The following is a 16,371-nucleotide window of genomic DNA, read 5'->3' as shown; positions in this document are numbered from 1 at the left end:
TGTCATCTTGATGTTCTTGTAACATAGCAATTGCCTGCTCCTGAATCAGAAAAAAATAAGATGGTCAAATAATGGCTGTAAATTAAATAAACAGTTGGTGCTATGGAAAACCCAAGAAAATGGTTTTTCCTGGCTCTCTAGTAAACGCCAATGCTCAGTTTTTGCATTCCTTTATCCACCATGGTGCCTTTAAGGTGACTCAAATTATGAATAGACATTGGTGTAGCAACTTCTATAAAATTGTGCAGTTTACTACCAACATGGAACCTGTCAGGTCTATAATCCTGCAGAAACTAGTTTTGTCCCAAGGGACCTCAGACTTACTCCTTCTCGTTCTTTTGAGCACCTGGAGCTGGACTTCATTCAGTTGCCACTTAGTGGGGGTTATCGATATGTACTTACTACTTTCTGTATGTTTTCTGGATGGTTTGAAGCTTTCCCCTGGCACAAAGCTGATGCTCTCACAGTGGCAAAGAAATTATTAGAGAATGTGTTTCCCACTTGAGGATGACCTTCTGCAATCTCCAGTGATCAAGGCACCCACTTCACTGGACAAATCATATGAGCCTTAATGAAAACCTTGCAAACTTCTTGGAATGATTACTTGGCCCCATCATCCTCAATCATCAGGAAAGGTCGAGAAAACTAATGGGATCGTCAAACTCAAAATCTCTACACTTGTTGAAACTACTGGACTCCCTTGACCTATAGTATTGCCTCTGGCCTCGCTGACTGTTCTCAGACCCCCTTTGGGAAACATAGACTAGGTCTACATGAGCTAGTCACTGTACACCAATTTCTGTTGGTATACAACTTTCTGCCGCTCCCTCGTTGTCATGCTAGTATGGCTAGCTACTGTAAGTATTTAATGTCTTATGCTAAAGGGTATCAATAGGTTAAAGAAGCCTTCCCAGATCCCAATTTAAAGGATCCCTGTTTGTTGGCCATTGTCTGAAGACTGGTGACTGGATATTCTGGAAACATCATCATCAGAGGACTCCTCTTGAGTGCCAGTGGAAGGGACATTACCAGCATTCTCAAGCACCAACACTGCTGCAAAACTGGAAGACATTGAGCCTGTAGTACACAGCTCACAAGAAGGCTGTACCTGGCATCTGTAGACTACTTCCACCCAAGACACCAGATCAAAACTGCATCCTTTAACAGAACATGAAAGTTTTTCGCCTTCTCTTTCTTTTCTTTATTCCAGCATTGGCCTGGAAAGCTAATACCCTCATCCATATTTCCTAGACCATTGCTAATGGGGGTGACCTTCAGTCAGTCCCTCTTAGAAGTCTTTTACTACGTTCAACTTTTGTGACAGAACATCAAGTGCCTTGTTTTTTCCCTTCTCCAATTATAACTGTACTTATGCAATTAAACTCATATGCCTATGTAAATCTTTGTACAATCACACTCTCACAATCCCATGAATATCTAGATCATATCTGCTGCCTGATCACTAAGAGATCTCTCCAGCATCAGCCATCTTTGCAAGGTACTCAGAACAACTCTTTATTTTAGGCTATGAGATCTACTTTCTGAATGTGCTGAAAACCTAATTGATCCCTGGGTTGTAGGGGCAAATGCACTAATCTCTATGAATGAATCCATTAATAGCACCTCCTTAATGAGAATGGTTTGTGCCCTAGCTGGGTTTGTCTTTGTCTATGGTATTTATCATTCTCTTTGGACCTGAATACCTAGATGACTGGTGCATAACTGAGCAATGCCTCTTAGGTTATCCAACTGTGCCCCAAATTTTTCACAAACTAACTAAGACATCTCATTAGTCGGCTCCCCTGAATTTACACCATCTAGTTAGAAAAGACCTCCCAGGAGGCATTCATGACTCAGGATTTGCTTCCTTTGGCAGGGCCATACTTCCCTGGTTAGGGATAAAATGTAAATGAGAATATGATCAGAAACCTCTCCTAATTTTTGAAGGTAGCATAGAATCTATTGCTAAGACAATAGCTACCCAACAATGATCCTTAGACTTTCTGACCAAGGTTGTTCTTGACAACAAGATGGCCCTCGATTTTCTTTTAGCTGAGTGAGATGTCTGTGCTGTGGCCAACACCACCCGCTGCACTTGAATTAACACTTCTGTGGAAGTTGAAACTCAGGCATATAAGATCACTGAGCAAACCACTTGGCTTAAAAAGGTTGCTCCTTTAGTGGGGTCTTTCTTTGACTTATTTGATTTTGATTGGTCTGGGTTTTTGGGGACCATGGCTCCAAAGTGCACTCCAAACATTAAAAATACCCTGCCTATTATAATCGTAATAATCTCCCTAGGGCATTGTATTCTCTCAAAAGCCTTAAATGTATGTTCACAGCTGCTAACCACCAAGAAAATGATCTCCCTAAGACTAGAATTCCAGAAAAGAAGCAAAGAGAATGACAAATTTAAGGACTATGACCCTGGAACTGTGACCTATGGATACCACAAAAAGAAACAACGGAAGCTGCCAAGTGGTAGCTGAGAGTGGTGCTAATGTCTTAAATTTTGATCACATCTCTCAGTCAAGCTGACAGTCTGATCAAAAGGAAGGAATTGTTAAAAAAGGAAACCACAGGTCCAAAATGGAGTCACTTCTGCTAAGCCCACATCACCAAATGGGGGCTTTATTCCTAACCTAATTGCAGTTTCAACCTTCCCCAGGAATGCAATCTTAATCAGTCAGTCTGGAATTTTCTGCTCAGTGCCAGTGAAGTAACCCACATAATAAGACCCTTTTATTCCCCAAAGGGAAGTGACCTTGCCTGAAATAATCCTTTATTTTGTTTATGACTCCCTTGTCTGGCTTTAAAAACCTTTCCCTTTCGGTAGCCCTTTGGAGCTCTCTTCTACTTGCTAGGTGGGATGTTGCCTGATTTATGAATTGTTCAGTGAAGCCAGTTAGATCTTTAAAATTTACTCTGTTGAATTTTTGTTATTTCACACTGCCCAAATTCATTTTATAAGTCATATGCAAAAAATATCATTCTGTCAATTATTCAGTTACTCCAACAAACATTTATTTGCATGGAAATAGAAAGTTATTCAAAAAGCACATTGGGGGTTGGGGGAAAAAACAGGTAAATATATCCTAGTGCAATCATACATATATATTTTTCAATAGTAGGGATAGAGGGCTATTTGAGAGTTGCAAAGGGAAATGACTGGAACTCAGCAGCTGTGAGTTTTATTTCCTGGACTCCAAACCACCAATAAATAGAGAGGCAAATGTGAACTGAGCTGATGAGTGGAAACCAAAGGCAAGTCAACTTGCATCTTGAGATTGTGCAATAAGCCCTGTTTAAATACAACTCGAAAGCAGTCTGGAGTGTTGAGAAAGGAATGATTTCCATTTGGATACTGTATTCCATACTTTTGGTAATCAAGAATAGGGGTAAAGAGTTGAAAGTGATATTAATAATAAAATACACCACCTAATGTGCATTAGCATTGTTGCTACGCATTTCACATTTGTCAGTTTACTGAATTCTCATAAGACTTTTTACAGCTAAGTGTACTTCATATTTTACAAAGGTAAAGATCAAGACTCAGATGCAAAAGAACTTTTTGAAAAGATCTTCCCTGACTTTCTACAGCATTAAATAAATTTAAATTTGAAATAGTGATCATATGGTGCAGTGCTTTTCAAACACTTGGGCAATGATTCACAGCAAGAAATATATTTCACATTGGGACCTATATCACACATGTATTGGAAGAAATGTTTAACAAAGAACTGTTTGTTTTTATCATGAGTGATGTGTTTTCATATTCTTCTACTCTACATTTTTTCTATTCTATTTACTTATAGTTTTGTTTTTATGTTCTCATCTTAATACATTGACTTACTCTCGTGACCCACAGTTGGGTTTTGACCACAAATTTGATTATTTCATTATCTGACCATTTAATTATTTAGTATTTTCCTATAATTTCTTTGGTTCTCAAGGCAAACTAGAATTTTCATGAAGGCAGATATTACTACCATGCATCCTTACCTCCCCTCATTGTTGGACCTTACTATAAGTGTGTAATTCAATAAAATTTAATTTTTATGTCTGAAAATTGATAATCTTGGTTAAATGGAAGAGTCTGTGATATGATTCCCAGAAAGGGTAAAAGTAAGGGATAGGAGGCACAGGTCTAGAGGAACAAAGTAACTTGTAGTTATAGCTGTCAACATTTCATTGAGAATCATCATTCCTGGGTATTCAATGTCCAAATAGAGGAAATACCTAGTCCCATCCCTTGTTGCTTCATAAAATGAATTTCTGTCCAGATATGTGTAGTCTGAACTCAAGAAAATCAGTTACATAAACCACACACGAGATTACAAAGCACATTTCTTCTATATTACCTTTTAGCTGTTTCAGACTGTAATTTCTGAAAGATTCATTCAGATTATTTTTACATTATAAAAAAATCTATACCTTAATTTATATTTTCTTCTTGAATAATGATACCCATCTGTATTTTATTTTTTCTTATGATTCCATTGACTTTAAATATGAAATAATTTCTTTCTAAAATTTTAGATAAAATGTTTTCCTCTTATTGCTTGAAGGCATTCATATCCTGTGTACAACTTCTCAATATCATTCCTTGTGGACCCTTGGTATTACTACAAATCAAAAAAATTAAAAAGAAAATATAACATTATGTGGAAAAATATATATATTTAAAATATTCATTGTGGGTACAATGAGAATCATATGGAACTAAATGCCTACTTTCAAAAGTATAAATATCGTGAAATCCTTTAAACCTAGCATATGTTTCTTCGAATAAGACTCAGTTTTGAACAGATGTCCCCTTAGACCTGTTATATTAAGACTAAAATTACTAAATCAGCATTAGTTGTTTTTAAATTTAGGGCCATATTTTGCCACTGATTTTTATTCAAAGCTCCCACGGGCGTCAGTGGAAGATCCATGCATGGAGAAATGGCATAATATGTATCCTAGTTTTATTTATTTCATATGTATACAGCAGTATAAAATAATATATTACATTTACACTCATTTTACTTATGTATTATTATAGCATTCACAGTAACAAACACTATAGTTAAGATTTAAACTCATCTTTTGTTATAATACCCTGTTTTCACTCACAGATAACTGTCTCAAAAATGTGTTTAGAAGTGAAATTCCCTGCTTACTTTCAGCTCTATGATGTACGGCTATATTGGAAGTCTGAGTTCTGTCATTCAGATATTTTTGAGTCTCATGTGAAATTTTAATATTTGCATCGTTAATGCAAAATTTTCATGCAACTCAAAAACATCTGGAGTGTAAAACTTCAAACTAAGCATGTGACAGATTTTCAAGAAATAAAAGTCATTTTTCTAATTTTACAAATACTTAAAAAATAACAGTGTTTAGAAATACATGCATGCACACTAAAGGTATTAGAATTTTAGTCATATTATTGCCTGCAATACTCTGGCGGCACCCATCTACCAGCATCCTCATAGAATGCTATAATCTAAAACCTATGCCAAGTTTTAGAAGAAAAAAAATACTCTATTGAACAGTAGTTTCACAAATTACTGTATAAGGATTTTGTTCGACCTAGCAGAGGGAAATTCCTGGAAGAGCTAACAATATATAAAATAATTTTACTACTCCATGGCATAAAAAATATGGAATTTTGTCATTTTCTGTTTTTCCTTGTTAAAAAGGAACATAAAAAGGATGTTAAGTGCAAAGCCTTTACCACTACAAAATTGGAGTTGAAAAAGATAAAGAACCCAAGAAACTGTAATATGAAAAATACAGGATTTTCAGAAAAATTATCAAGTATACCAATGTTTTAAATATTTTTGACTTCCTCGGGTATTAAAAGCACACATAGAAATATGACGGTGGAGAAAGAAAACCACATGAAATGACAATTAACAGTGCTCTTATCAGTCAGTACCGTAATTTTCTTTATCCTGCCTAACATTTGCAACATTCTGAGTAATTGTATTAAATATTACATTTACTCCAGCAAATAATTTTTGTAAGGTGAAATGGTACAATGCCTATACAATTATTAAAGTTTTTGTTGAGAATTGTGAGGATTTTTGTTCCTCCTCTTGTTGGAGAAGTAGGAGAGTTTCTACATTACAAATCTGATGACAAATGATAACACTATTAAGAAATGAAGCAAGAGGATGAGTAATTAAAATATTTAAATCTTCTACTGTAGTACTTAATTTGCAATGTTTGATAAAGGCATTGCATTTAATATCTTCAAAAAACAGAATATACATGTTTCCTTTATATTTCCCAAGAAAGATGATACACTTATAGTGACACCATTATATCTGTTAAGTAATTCTGATGTGATATTTAAATATTAGATTTAAAATGATTTCACAGAATTATGTTCACAAGGTAAAAATTAGAATTTTACATGTGGATAAAATATCTCTAAAAATTGTCTTTTGACATACCTTTGAAACATTAAGACACTGTTTCCACAGGAAATTATTTTGACATTTTTACTACTCTAAAACTAACCATGTTATCAAGGAGTAAATATCATGATTATTCATTTTGGAAATAATTAATTGATGAAATATTGTCTAATAATTTAGATATTATTTTCCTCTGATAAGTATAAATGATGTAAGATTGGATATTAGGATGACTAGATTAGACAAAAAATTAATCTAAAATTCCTTTCCGTGCTAATCTAATAAATGCTTACTTGGAAACCTTTGTTATTAGTGGATTGCATTTTTCTGTTTCATAGTCCCCCCATCGGGGGTAGAGCTCAGTGGTAGAACATTTGACTGCATAGTCCCCCCATCAATTGGTAGATAACATTTTAGCCAATTTGCTAAAATTATATCCTTACTCTATTGTAACTTCTGATTTATTCTGGATGCAATAGATAATTGATTAATAACTAAACATTTAGTATTTTGTTTTAAATATTTTTCTCACAAATTAGGTAAAATTTCCTTGTTTTTTCTTGTTGTTTGTTTTTATAGATTAATGATATAATTTTAAAACTTAAATACAAATTAGAAGAACTCTTACTATGACATAAAAAAACTAATGCATAAATATATGGCATAAGAAGTTTGTTCAAGGGAGATTACATACAATGACATAAAGGGCTAAATAAATAAAAAAAACTTTCTTAAGGTTGAATGAATGAATATAACCGTAATATATGAAGTGAGTATATCCTCATTTTTAATGCATGTGATAAGGTAGATGGATGTGTGTTTTCCCCCCTAATTGTAAAAGAATGAAAGGTTTTAATTAAAGCAGAGTGATTCAACAAGAAAATCATTTTCTTGTTTAAAAAGCAATTACAACAAATAGACGCTTTTCCAGCTAAATTATATAGAAACATATCCTTACTAAAATAGTCTATCATTCAAAATATTAACGTAGTAGTGCCCAAAGTTTGAGAAAATGTTACTGCTGCACTGACGTGAATGCGTGTGCTTTTTGTGTCATATGTGATGGATTAGGTTTATATATTTTTCAAGGGTCCCCAAAAGGCTGGAACATTATACATATTATTTCAATAGATAAAATGATTGGGATTATGACATATTAATATCTATAATTTGATAACAGTCAAATGAGTGATGCCGGAAGCCACTCAAATATATACATATCAAGGACATATAAATATGTGTATGCATTTTAATGTTAAATCGAAGGAAAATAATTCCTATTTAAATGACCATAAAATTGGATGGGGAACATTTGTTATGTGTTAAATTTTAGTCTGTTCTTTAATAATACAGCACAGCTCAAACTATTGCTGAATTCATAAGATCAGTTGACAATTAAGGTAAATATTGCCAAATTGATCTGTAATTTGGATTGGGCAAACATTCAGATATGTTGAAGGCTTTTTTAGAGGGGAGCTATGAGAATTCTGTTTTTTGCTAAGAAGATTATCTCACATTCTCCAATTTGTCTCTCTTAATTTCTCTCTTAGTTAAGCAATAAACAACAGCAGGAAAAAAAAGAAAAACATGTACAAGAAAGGAAAATACACCTTAATGAATTTAATAATTAACTTCATCGACCTGAAAATAAGAGTCAAGCTTAATCTTTCAAGGCTGACTCAGGAAGAATTTTTCTCATTAATAAAACACTGACTATATTTAAGCTATAAAACTCTCGCATGTGAGATAATACTAAAACAATAACATACCATGTTTCTATCTCCAAATTTATTTAATTTATTTTAAATTTAGAGATCCCTTATATCTTACAGTTACTCTTTACCAGTTCAGATATTGATATATCTCTATATATTCATATAGAGTTATAAATAGATTTTATATTCATGTGTTATTAGGAGTCACAAAACTATGTAAAACTATGTAAAATAAAATTCTGTGTGAGTTCTATGGTTGAGGACTTCTTAAAATATTATTCTCAATGACGTATTTTACATCACAAAATGTACAGACACCCAGTGTTTGTTTTTGTTTTTTTCTAACAACAAATACAGGTGAATTTATAGATTCCTTATAAAAGCTTTAAATGATTCTAAATTCAAAGCCATAGAAATAGAATCGAAAGAATGTAGATTGTTAGAGATTTTGATATTACATGTTCAGTGCTCTTCTGATAAAATCGACAGCTATATCTTTGGCATTGAAAATTCAGTACGAGTTCTTGACAAAATTTTGTAGCTTAGAGCTTCATTTTCTTTTCAACAAGGAAAAACAGGGTTGAATAAGATATGAAAATTGGGAGGAAGTTATTAATGATTTTTTTTTTCTTAGTAAGTTTATCTTTGGGACCCTGAATTACCTTTTACTTTACTGTATAATGTGGACTGTATGAATCCATTTAAAAACCAACTGAGTTGTACCACATTTTAGGAAAATTATATAATATAATATATATATTTTATATTTATTTAGAAGCTTTGAAATAGTACAGTAAACACTTTGCAACACGGTGTATAAACTACAGAATGTCTTTGATATTTTGTGGGTCTTCAGAATACAACATTTTTTAGAACCCACAGGTGAAAAGAACATAATCACAATCTCTCTTGTAAAGTTGGAATAGTTTGGGGAACACTTGATCACACAAAAATAATATAAAACAGTCAAGTTTAAAACAGTGATATTGCATTTATAATGCACAAATTTCCTTTATCTTTATGACTGGCTTCTCGTGGTGAATATAAACATCTAAAGGGCTCAGTGACATTTGGAGAGAGAAAGATATATAGTGCTGTAAACAGGCACACACTGATCGGAGAGGCAAAATCAGTTGCCTCTAAAGTTTCTACAGTTCTGCACATTTCAACTCATTTCTCAGGCCTGCTGAGAGCAATTAGGTCCTATAATTGGCCACGACGACTCCGCCGGCAATCTAAAACTCAGTTACACACAACTAACTGGATGGCCAAGATAATGAAGTTGAAAAGTTGATGCTTTTGTTGGTCGACTTTGTGCAAATCATGCTGCTTCAGGTAAATCCTGTAGAATTGACTAGCATATCCTTTTCCGTGCTGTGAAAAAGAAAGAAAAATACTCTAAGAAAAGGAGCCTGGGTTTTGGAGTTTAGAATTGCATGTCATTTTAAAAAGAAACAAATACAGTTGGAAATAAGTTGTGTCCCTATACCAGACCCATGTAGTGTCAAAATATTTCAGTGATGACCTTGGTTTCTAATAGTTATAGAGAAAAGTTGCTCTGGTGCTTGGCTTCCTAAAAATTACAATTTTGATATTTTGAAAAATCAGTTTCACGTGGGAGATGTATACATATGTACCAACCACGAGTAATGTGGAGACTAACCTTTTAAAGGGACATAGAAAACAATCCCTACTTCACTACTTATGCAGGATCAGAGTATAGGAAAAAATGTGTGGTCCTTAAACATTCTAGAACAATCCTTTATAATATCTATGAGCAACTGGTTATACGTCTAGTTTAATAAATTCTAAATTATATATATATATAAAATCAATATATAATACAGAAAACTGTACCAGAAAATATTTATGTAATTAAAAAGTTAAAGGGTGCTTCACATTTTCTAGGTTTACTTTATCTCATCTTTGAAATTACGCAAAAACCAAATCTTTTTATGTCTACAAAATAAAAAAAAAATCTAAATGTGTCCCCTAAAAGGAATCAGTTTTCTTATAAGGAAGGTAAAGGTGAAAAGAGAAAAAGATATTGAATTTGGCCCAGTCTTATACAATGTATTGAATTATGAAGTAGAATTTCTAAATTCAATCATTTAGGTTTTATGATTTTAAGTATTTTATTTATTTATAATGATAATGGTTATTTCTTCCCACCTATCAATAATCTTTATATTTGGCAATGAGCACAATCAGAACAGAAACTGTACCCCTAGGTCAGTATCTGACACATAATAGATATATGATAAAAAGGTACTGAAAATTGTGCACAATTGTGATAAAAGGCAATTTGGTTGTGTAAAATCAACTATAACAAAATTAGAGAGAGAGAGAGAGAGAGAATTAAAAATTAAGAACTACTCTAAATAGCATAACTGAATTGTTTCAATCTGTGAATAGTTGGATTTTTTTTGTTTGTTTTCGGGCTTTCTTTACACAAATAGAACATACTGGTCAGTTCAATTCCTCGTCTATGGTATTTTTCCATTAATTTCAAGTAGATTATCTGGTTATATATTTTTCTTAATTTATTTCCCTGATTCTCTCATTTATTTCTACTCACAAGCTCAGTTTGTGACCAACCAACCTAAGATTTCTTCCTTAGGCCACGGTTTAACAGACACATCAATTAAAATTGTAAAAGTCAGGCACCGCCATTGACAGAAATAAAGTTGAAAAGGAATGTATACATGTACTGTGTAGTAACTAGTATTGAAAACAATCAAAACATATTTTGTTTTGTAATAATATATAACAACATGAATTATAAAATGAGTTAACTCTAACGCAGGACTACATGGTAGTTATTATAACTTACCTGGTCATAATGCTACAGAGAATATTCTATAAAAGCAAATAGAAATTTGGTCTTTTTAAATAATCAAATCCTATTTTCCTATATTGTTGAATTCAAATTCCCTGTTTCATGAGAAACTTCAGTATATCTGATTTAAATATATTTGGTTTATACCAATCGGAATTTAAAATTCTTCAGTAAATTCAAATAATTAAGCACCGTAGTAATTCAGGTTCATAAAATGAATTGGACAAATAATTACAGTGACCAAATAATTTATTGTTCAACCTGAAAAATTGTATGAGTAAGAGGGAACACTATCAATAATTACATAAGACATAATCTTGTGCTTTCTTGGACAGGAAATATGAACACCCCATAAACAATACCACTTTTCTCAAATTAAGTTAGAGATATTACTTACAGGATGAAGTTTCTTTCTTAAAATACTCATTTAGAGGAAACTAATTTATAGGAAACATCTCGAACACTTATAGTTCGAGGACAAAAGAAACTCAAGAGTGACCTATCCTCAACCTATAATTTATTATGTGCAAAAATTAATATGCTGAAAAGCTACATCTTAGTATAATGCAGAAATAAGTCAACCTGATACATATTTAAATCAGTAAAATATTTCTAATTAGGTTAAAAGATTACTTATGGGAAAAGCTATTAGCATGGATAGGATATGTTCCTTTGATTCAGTCAAAATACAAAAAGAAATTGTATTATTAAAATAGTTCAGAGTTTTAAGAACACAGAAGTTTAGCACACTTTATACTTGATATCTTAAAATCTAAACACAAGCTTAAATGCATATTTTAATTACCGCCTAGAGTTACGGGTGTGCTGCTTTTATTTAAAGTGCACCTCTTCCAGCAGTTGTATGAATAAAATAATCGCCTTTTATTAAATTATCTTCTCCCACCTATCTGTTAATTCAGAAATGCAAATCTGAATGGGACAGGTGTTAAGGGCTCAGGTTGAAGGTCAGAACAAAGTAGGACGAGGAGGAAAGATTTCCTCCATTTCCAAAGCAAATTCACAAATGTGAAGTACGACCAGACAAACTAGAGGAAATGAAATATTACTACTAAGTCAGAGTCACAAACATTTTGTTTCAAGGCTTTTTAGAGATAGTTTGAATACTGAATACTCATTATCTTTGGGGGCTGTCTGGGTTAATGTTGGACAAGTAGCACACAAATATATATATATATATATGAAAAAGCAATGTTACTACATTTTAGAGTCAGTGCCAAGGTGCACAGTGTTAACTGTTAAGTCTATGCATTTGCTGAAGCATTTCAGGCTCGAGAGAATGGGTCAAATACATTGAATCTCTATGCTTTACGATGTATTCTACATATGTTTCAGAATTATGAAAGCATACTTGAAAATTTTCTGCTTTTTCTTTTCAATTCACAAATGCATTTTTCCCCCTAGTTATTCATCAGCATAGGTAGGGAATTGGTCACTTGATAGAGATGAAAGATTTTCTTTTCAGTCAAATCTAAATAATAGGAAAAGGACTGTTAGTATTTCTTTTTACTTCTACTTATTCATTCACTGCCTTTATTCTTCATAGTGAATCACAGAAATCTCACATTTAAGACATTTATCTCATTGTCTGAACTATGGATGAAAAAATCACTCTTAAGGGAAAAGAGATATTCAAATATTTACTTTTTATAGTTTAACACATATATGTGTGTATATATTTAACACATATGTATGCATACATTTAACATATTTTTTGATGGAAGTTCCAGGATGCGTATTTTTCCTCATATTGTGGAATCATGTAATTGCCTTTGATAATTTGTAAAGTATGATATTAAACTTTGGGACATTTACAAATTCTGTTTGATGACTATAAGCATGTATGTTGCAAAAATAATTGTATAAATATCAGTACTGATATCCTATTTATACCATGTATAATAGTATAATTAGCTTGGTGAAAAATAATTTGGTATAATATATTAAAATGACATTGTAATAATTTGACTATTCACATTTCTATACTTGCATTACAGGAAGCAAAATACCCTTCATACTTTATGACAGTATGAACCACAGGAGCTAAAGAAATATATAAACATATGAAGTGACCTAACCTTATTTCTGTGACTGAAAGAAAGAACAGCCTTCAAATATCCCAGATGACTGAGACTCCATAGCAGTGAAACACTTCCAGAGGCTGAGATCAGTAACCTACTCCAGAGCACACTCAAATGTTTAAGGAGCCTCCCAATCAGGACACTTCTTTATATGTAAAGTGAATTTAGCAGACAAGAGTTAAAGCCCATTACCCTTTACAGAAGTCAGAAACACCTGCCCTCTGTTCCCTGAGTAAAAACGTATCAGAAACTGAAAGATCGTTTAAAAGCAAGCCTCCATTAGAGATCTGTCCAGTTGAATAATCAATTCTTTTAACTTTCCTCTATCTTATTCTTCAGCCATTTTTGAGGATTCTCTTTCAAAATCTTGCTATTTTTTTTTTCTGTTTAACTGTAAAGTCCAGCAATGAGTATAGTAGTGGTAACTATTAAATATGGGTTGCTGCTTGATTTGTCTTTTATCTTCCCCCCCCTGAACAGTATTAGATTTGTTTTTATATTTTAAAATATAATTGTACATGGTTCATATTGTAAATGTTTTCCTTTTCACAAAAAAAATGGCAGGTTTTAAATTTTAAGTTATATATAATGAAAAAACTGATTGAGCACTGTAATTTATTATGAATTATAAAAAGACTGAAAGCCTATTAATATATATTGTCTTTTGTCCAATAATACTAGCTTAGTACAGCATGAACTTGAATTCTTACATTTATTTCATAATATGCACAACATCCTCATGCTAAATTTTGTTTTTTCCTCTCATCAAACAAAATGCTTTTTATCCTATCTTGACAGAGTTAAGGGATTATAGAATATATCTAGAAAACAAGAGTTCATCTGGAGAAAGTGGCTCTCATATATAAACTTGATTAGTCTTTTAGAAAGAAAACTTTGTGAAATAAATGACTCAAACAATCCTTTAGAACATTCATGCCAGAAATATATAATAAAGCCAAGGGTTCAGTTTATATGTGTATGTAATGATTACAATGTAATTTGCAATTAATAAATATTTGTAAAAAAAGATAAATTCATGTGCTCGCTTCGGCAGCACATATACTAAAAAAAGATAAATTCATGGGTATTTGAAGAGGTAAGAAATTGGTGAGCGTAGTTTTGTGGTAGAGAAATTGACATCAATGAATGAGTAAAATGGATCTTTTCTAAGAGAGGAATATGTTGAACATATTCTTTTCATAGACATTCAAGCTCTTGCAATTCCAGCACCCTTAACTACTATTAAGAAGAAAACCACTGCCTGTCATTTCCATCGTTTAAATTGACATCACTTAGACCAAATTCCTAAACTGGAGCCTCATACCTAATCTAAATGCAGTTTCAACCTCCCCCAGAGATGTAGTGTTAACCTGTCAGTCAGAAGAAACTTTTCGATTAGCGATTAGCACCAGTGAGTCAGACACAAGTGCCCTCTCCCTTCCCCAAAGGATGAGGTAATCTGCATGTTAAGACCCCTTTCTTATCCTCCTAAGGGAAAGCAGCCTTGCCTGGAACAATCCTTTCCTTTTGCTAATAACTCTTGCCCCACCTTCCGTCTATAAAAACCTTCCATTTTATAAACTTCCTCAGAGGGCCCCTGTATTTGCTAGATGGGATGCCGCCCAACTGGTGAATCATGTAATAAAGCCAATTAGATCTTTAAAATGTACTCGGTTGCAAATGGCAAGATTTCGGGGTTTTTTTGATGGCTGCATAATATAATGTATGGTGATTAACATAACATAATAAAATAAAATTTTTAAAAAATGTACTCTGTTGAATTTTTGTTACTTAACAATAGTGACCGTCTCCCCTAAGAATCCAGTGTAACCAATACCACTCTATTTTAGTTGTGATAAAGACCGTATACTAATTTGAGGCTATGGATTAAAAATAAATTAGGACTCATTTTCTCACTAAGAATGGTATGTGCAAAGAAGGAATTTATTTTGTAAGCTGGAATATGCCCCCCAAGATCAAGTAGAGTTGACGCACTGTGCAAAGCCCTGAATTTACTATCATCGAAAATTTCAGAACTTATTGCTCAAAGTTTGTTTTCAAGCTAAACTTCATTCTTAATTAAAAGACTTAACAACCTTCAAAAGAGGAGCTTCTATTTGTCCAGAAGCACATTCCACAACCGTGACACTGTTCCATGGCTCTCACATAGCTTTGTATGAGCAAACGAATCCCCTGAAACATCCCGGGCTCCTTCTAGATAGAGGATCCATACGTTTCTAGAGATTTCTATATACTTGCATGTGTTTGTGTGTATGTGGGATGTGCAATTTAAAATCACCTTCACACAAAGGTGATGGTACATTTACAACTGGTTCACTGGGAAGTTTCTAGTCTGTGGGCTACTGCAACCATGTCAACTACCACTAATATTTTTGACAGGGTAGATGTACAATAATAGTAACTCAATTTTGTTTGGTGTAAAAATCTTTACCTCTAATTAAGTAGATTGATTAAGAGTGCTTTCAACTCTACAGCAAAAACCATTGATAGTGTATCAGCTACTTTAATTAGACAATACACTTTGATTATTATCATTATCTAAATTGATTTAAGCAAGATAGCTAAAAACACAGTAATCATGCATAATTTTTCCATCTAAACACAAGAATTGTCAATATTCTAAATATCTGTTTTTAAATGCTAAAAACATTACACTTTTAAGTTAAAGTATTTGGGAAAAAGTAAAAACCTACTATGACAAGGTATTGCATAAAATTTTATAGATTGAAGGGATCTATTCCAAACTCATCTAGAAATGCGGAAAATTATGCCTCAGAAGCTTTACGAATTTTCCCTGAAGGGGGAAAATAATAGGACATGACCCAACTCAGCACACTCTGGCCACTCTTATCAGGCTCTCTTTGATGAACGAAACCACCTTGCCTCACTGGTGTCTTAAAATCAAGTTTGGAGACGGAATTAGTTTTTAAATGCTTCCACCCGACATTGGTATATAGTTAGGCAACGGAACTCTAACATACGTGGTCCTCTATGTTTATGATACCATTGAAAATTTTCCTGGAATCCTTTACATTAATCCACTAAAATATGAACACTGATTTGTTCCAGAACTATTTGAAAATCACATTTTTTACACTGGCAATAAAGAAATACCATTGAAATTTCTTTTGAAGACAATCCACTCAATTATCTGACTTTAATAATGACAAAGAAACTTTCATTCAAATTAGACAAATACTATCATTTTGTGTATCTAAAATTCTAACATGATATCCATATGTTCCTTTAAAGAATAAATGGTTCTCCTTTTTTCTTTGAGAATTATG

General features: G+C 32.8%; 1 protein-coding gene across 2 annotated transcripts in view; it reads right to left on the bottom strand.

Annotated features, from left to right (window-relative positions):
• The window catches only part of PCDH10 (protocadherin 10), a 62,477-nt gene that overhangs the window by 11,738 nt on the left and 34,368 nt on the right, over positions 1–16,371 (bottom strand). Inside the window, exon 5 of one of the 2 annotated variants that reach the window (XM_045879388.3) lies at positions 8,881–9,499. The exons of the other annotated variant lie outside the window; for it this stretch is intronic. Within the exon in view, the coding sequence (XP_045735344.2) occupies positions 9,480–9,499 (20 nt within the window). The 3' untranslated portion in view covers positions 8,881–9,479. Of the gene's footprint in view, positions 1–8,880; positions 9,500–16,371 lie in introns of those variants that run through there. 2 annotated transcript variants of the gene reach the window in all.

This window comes from Mirounga angustirostris, unplaced genomic scaffold (genome assembly GCF_029215605.1).
Source record: "Mirounga angustirostris isolate CCGP_5_RB_7025 unplaced genomic scaffold, mMirAng1.0.hap1 SCAF_2, whole genome shotgun sequence".
In the NCBI taxonomy this organism is placed as follows: Eukaryota; Metazoa; Chordata; class Mammalia; order Carnivora; family Phocidae; genus Mirounga; species Mirounga angustirostris.
This window is presented reverse-complemented; position numbering and strand designations above follow the sequence as displayed.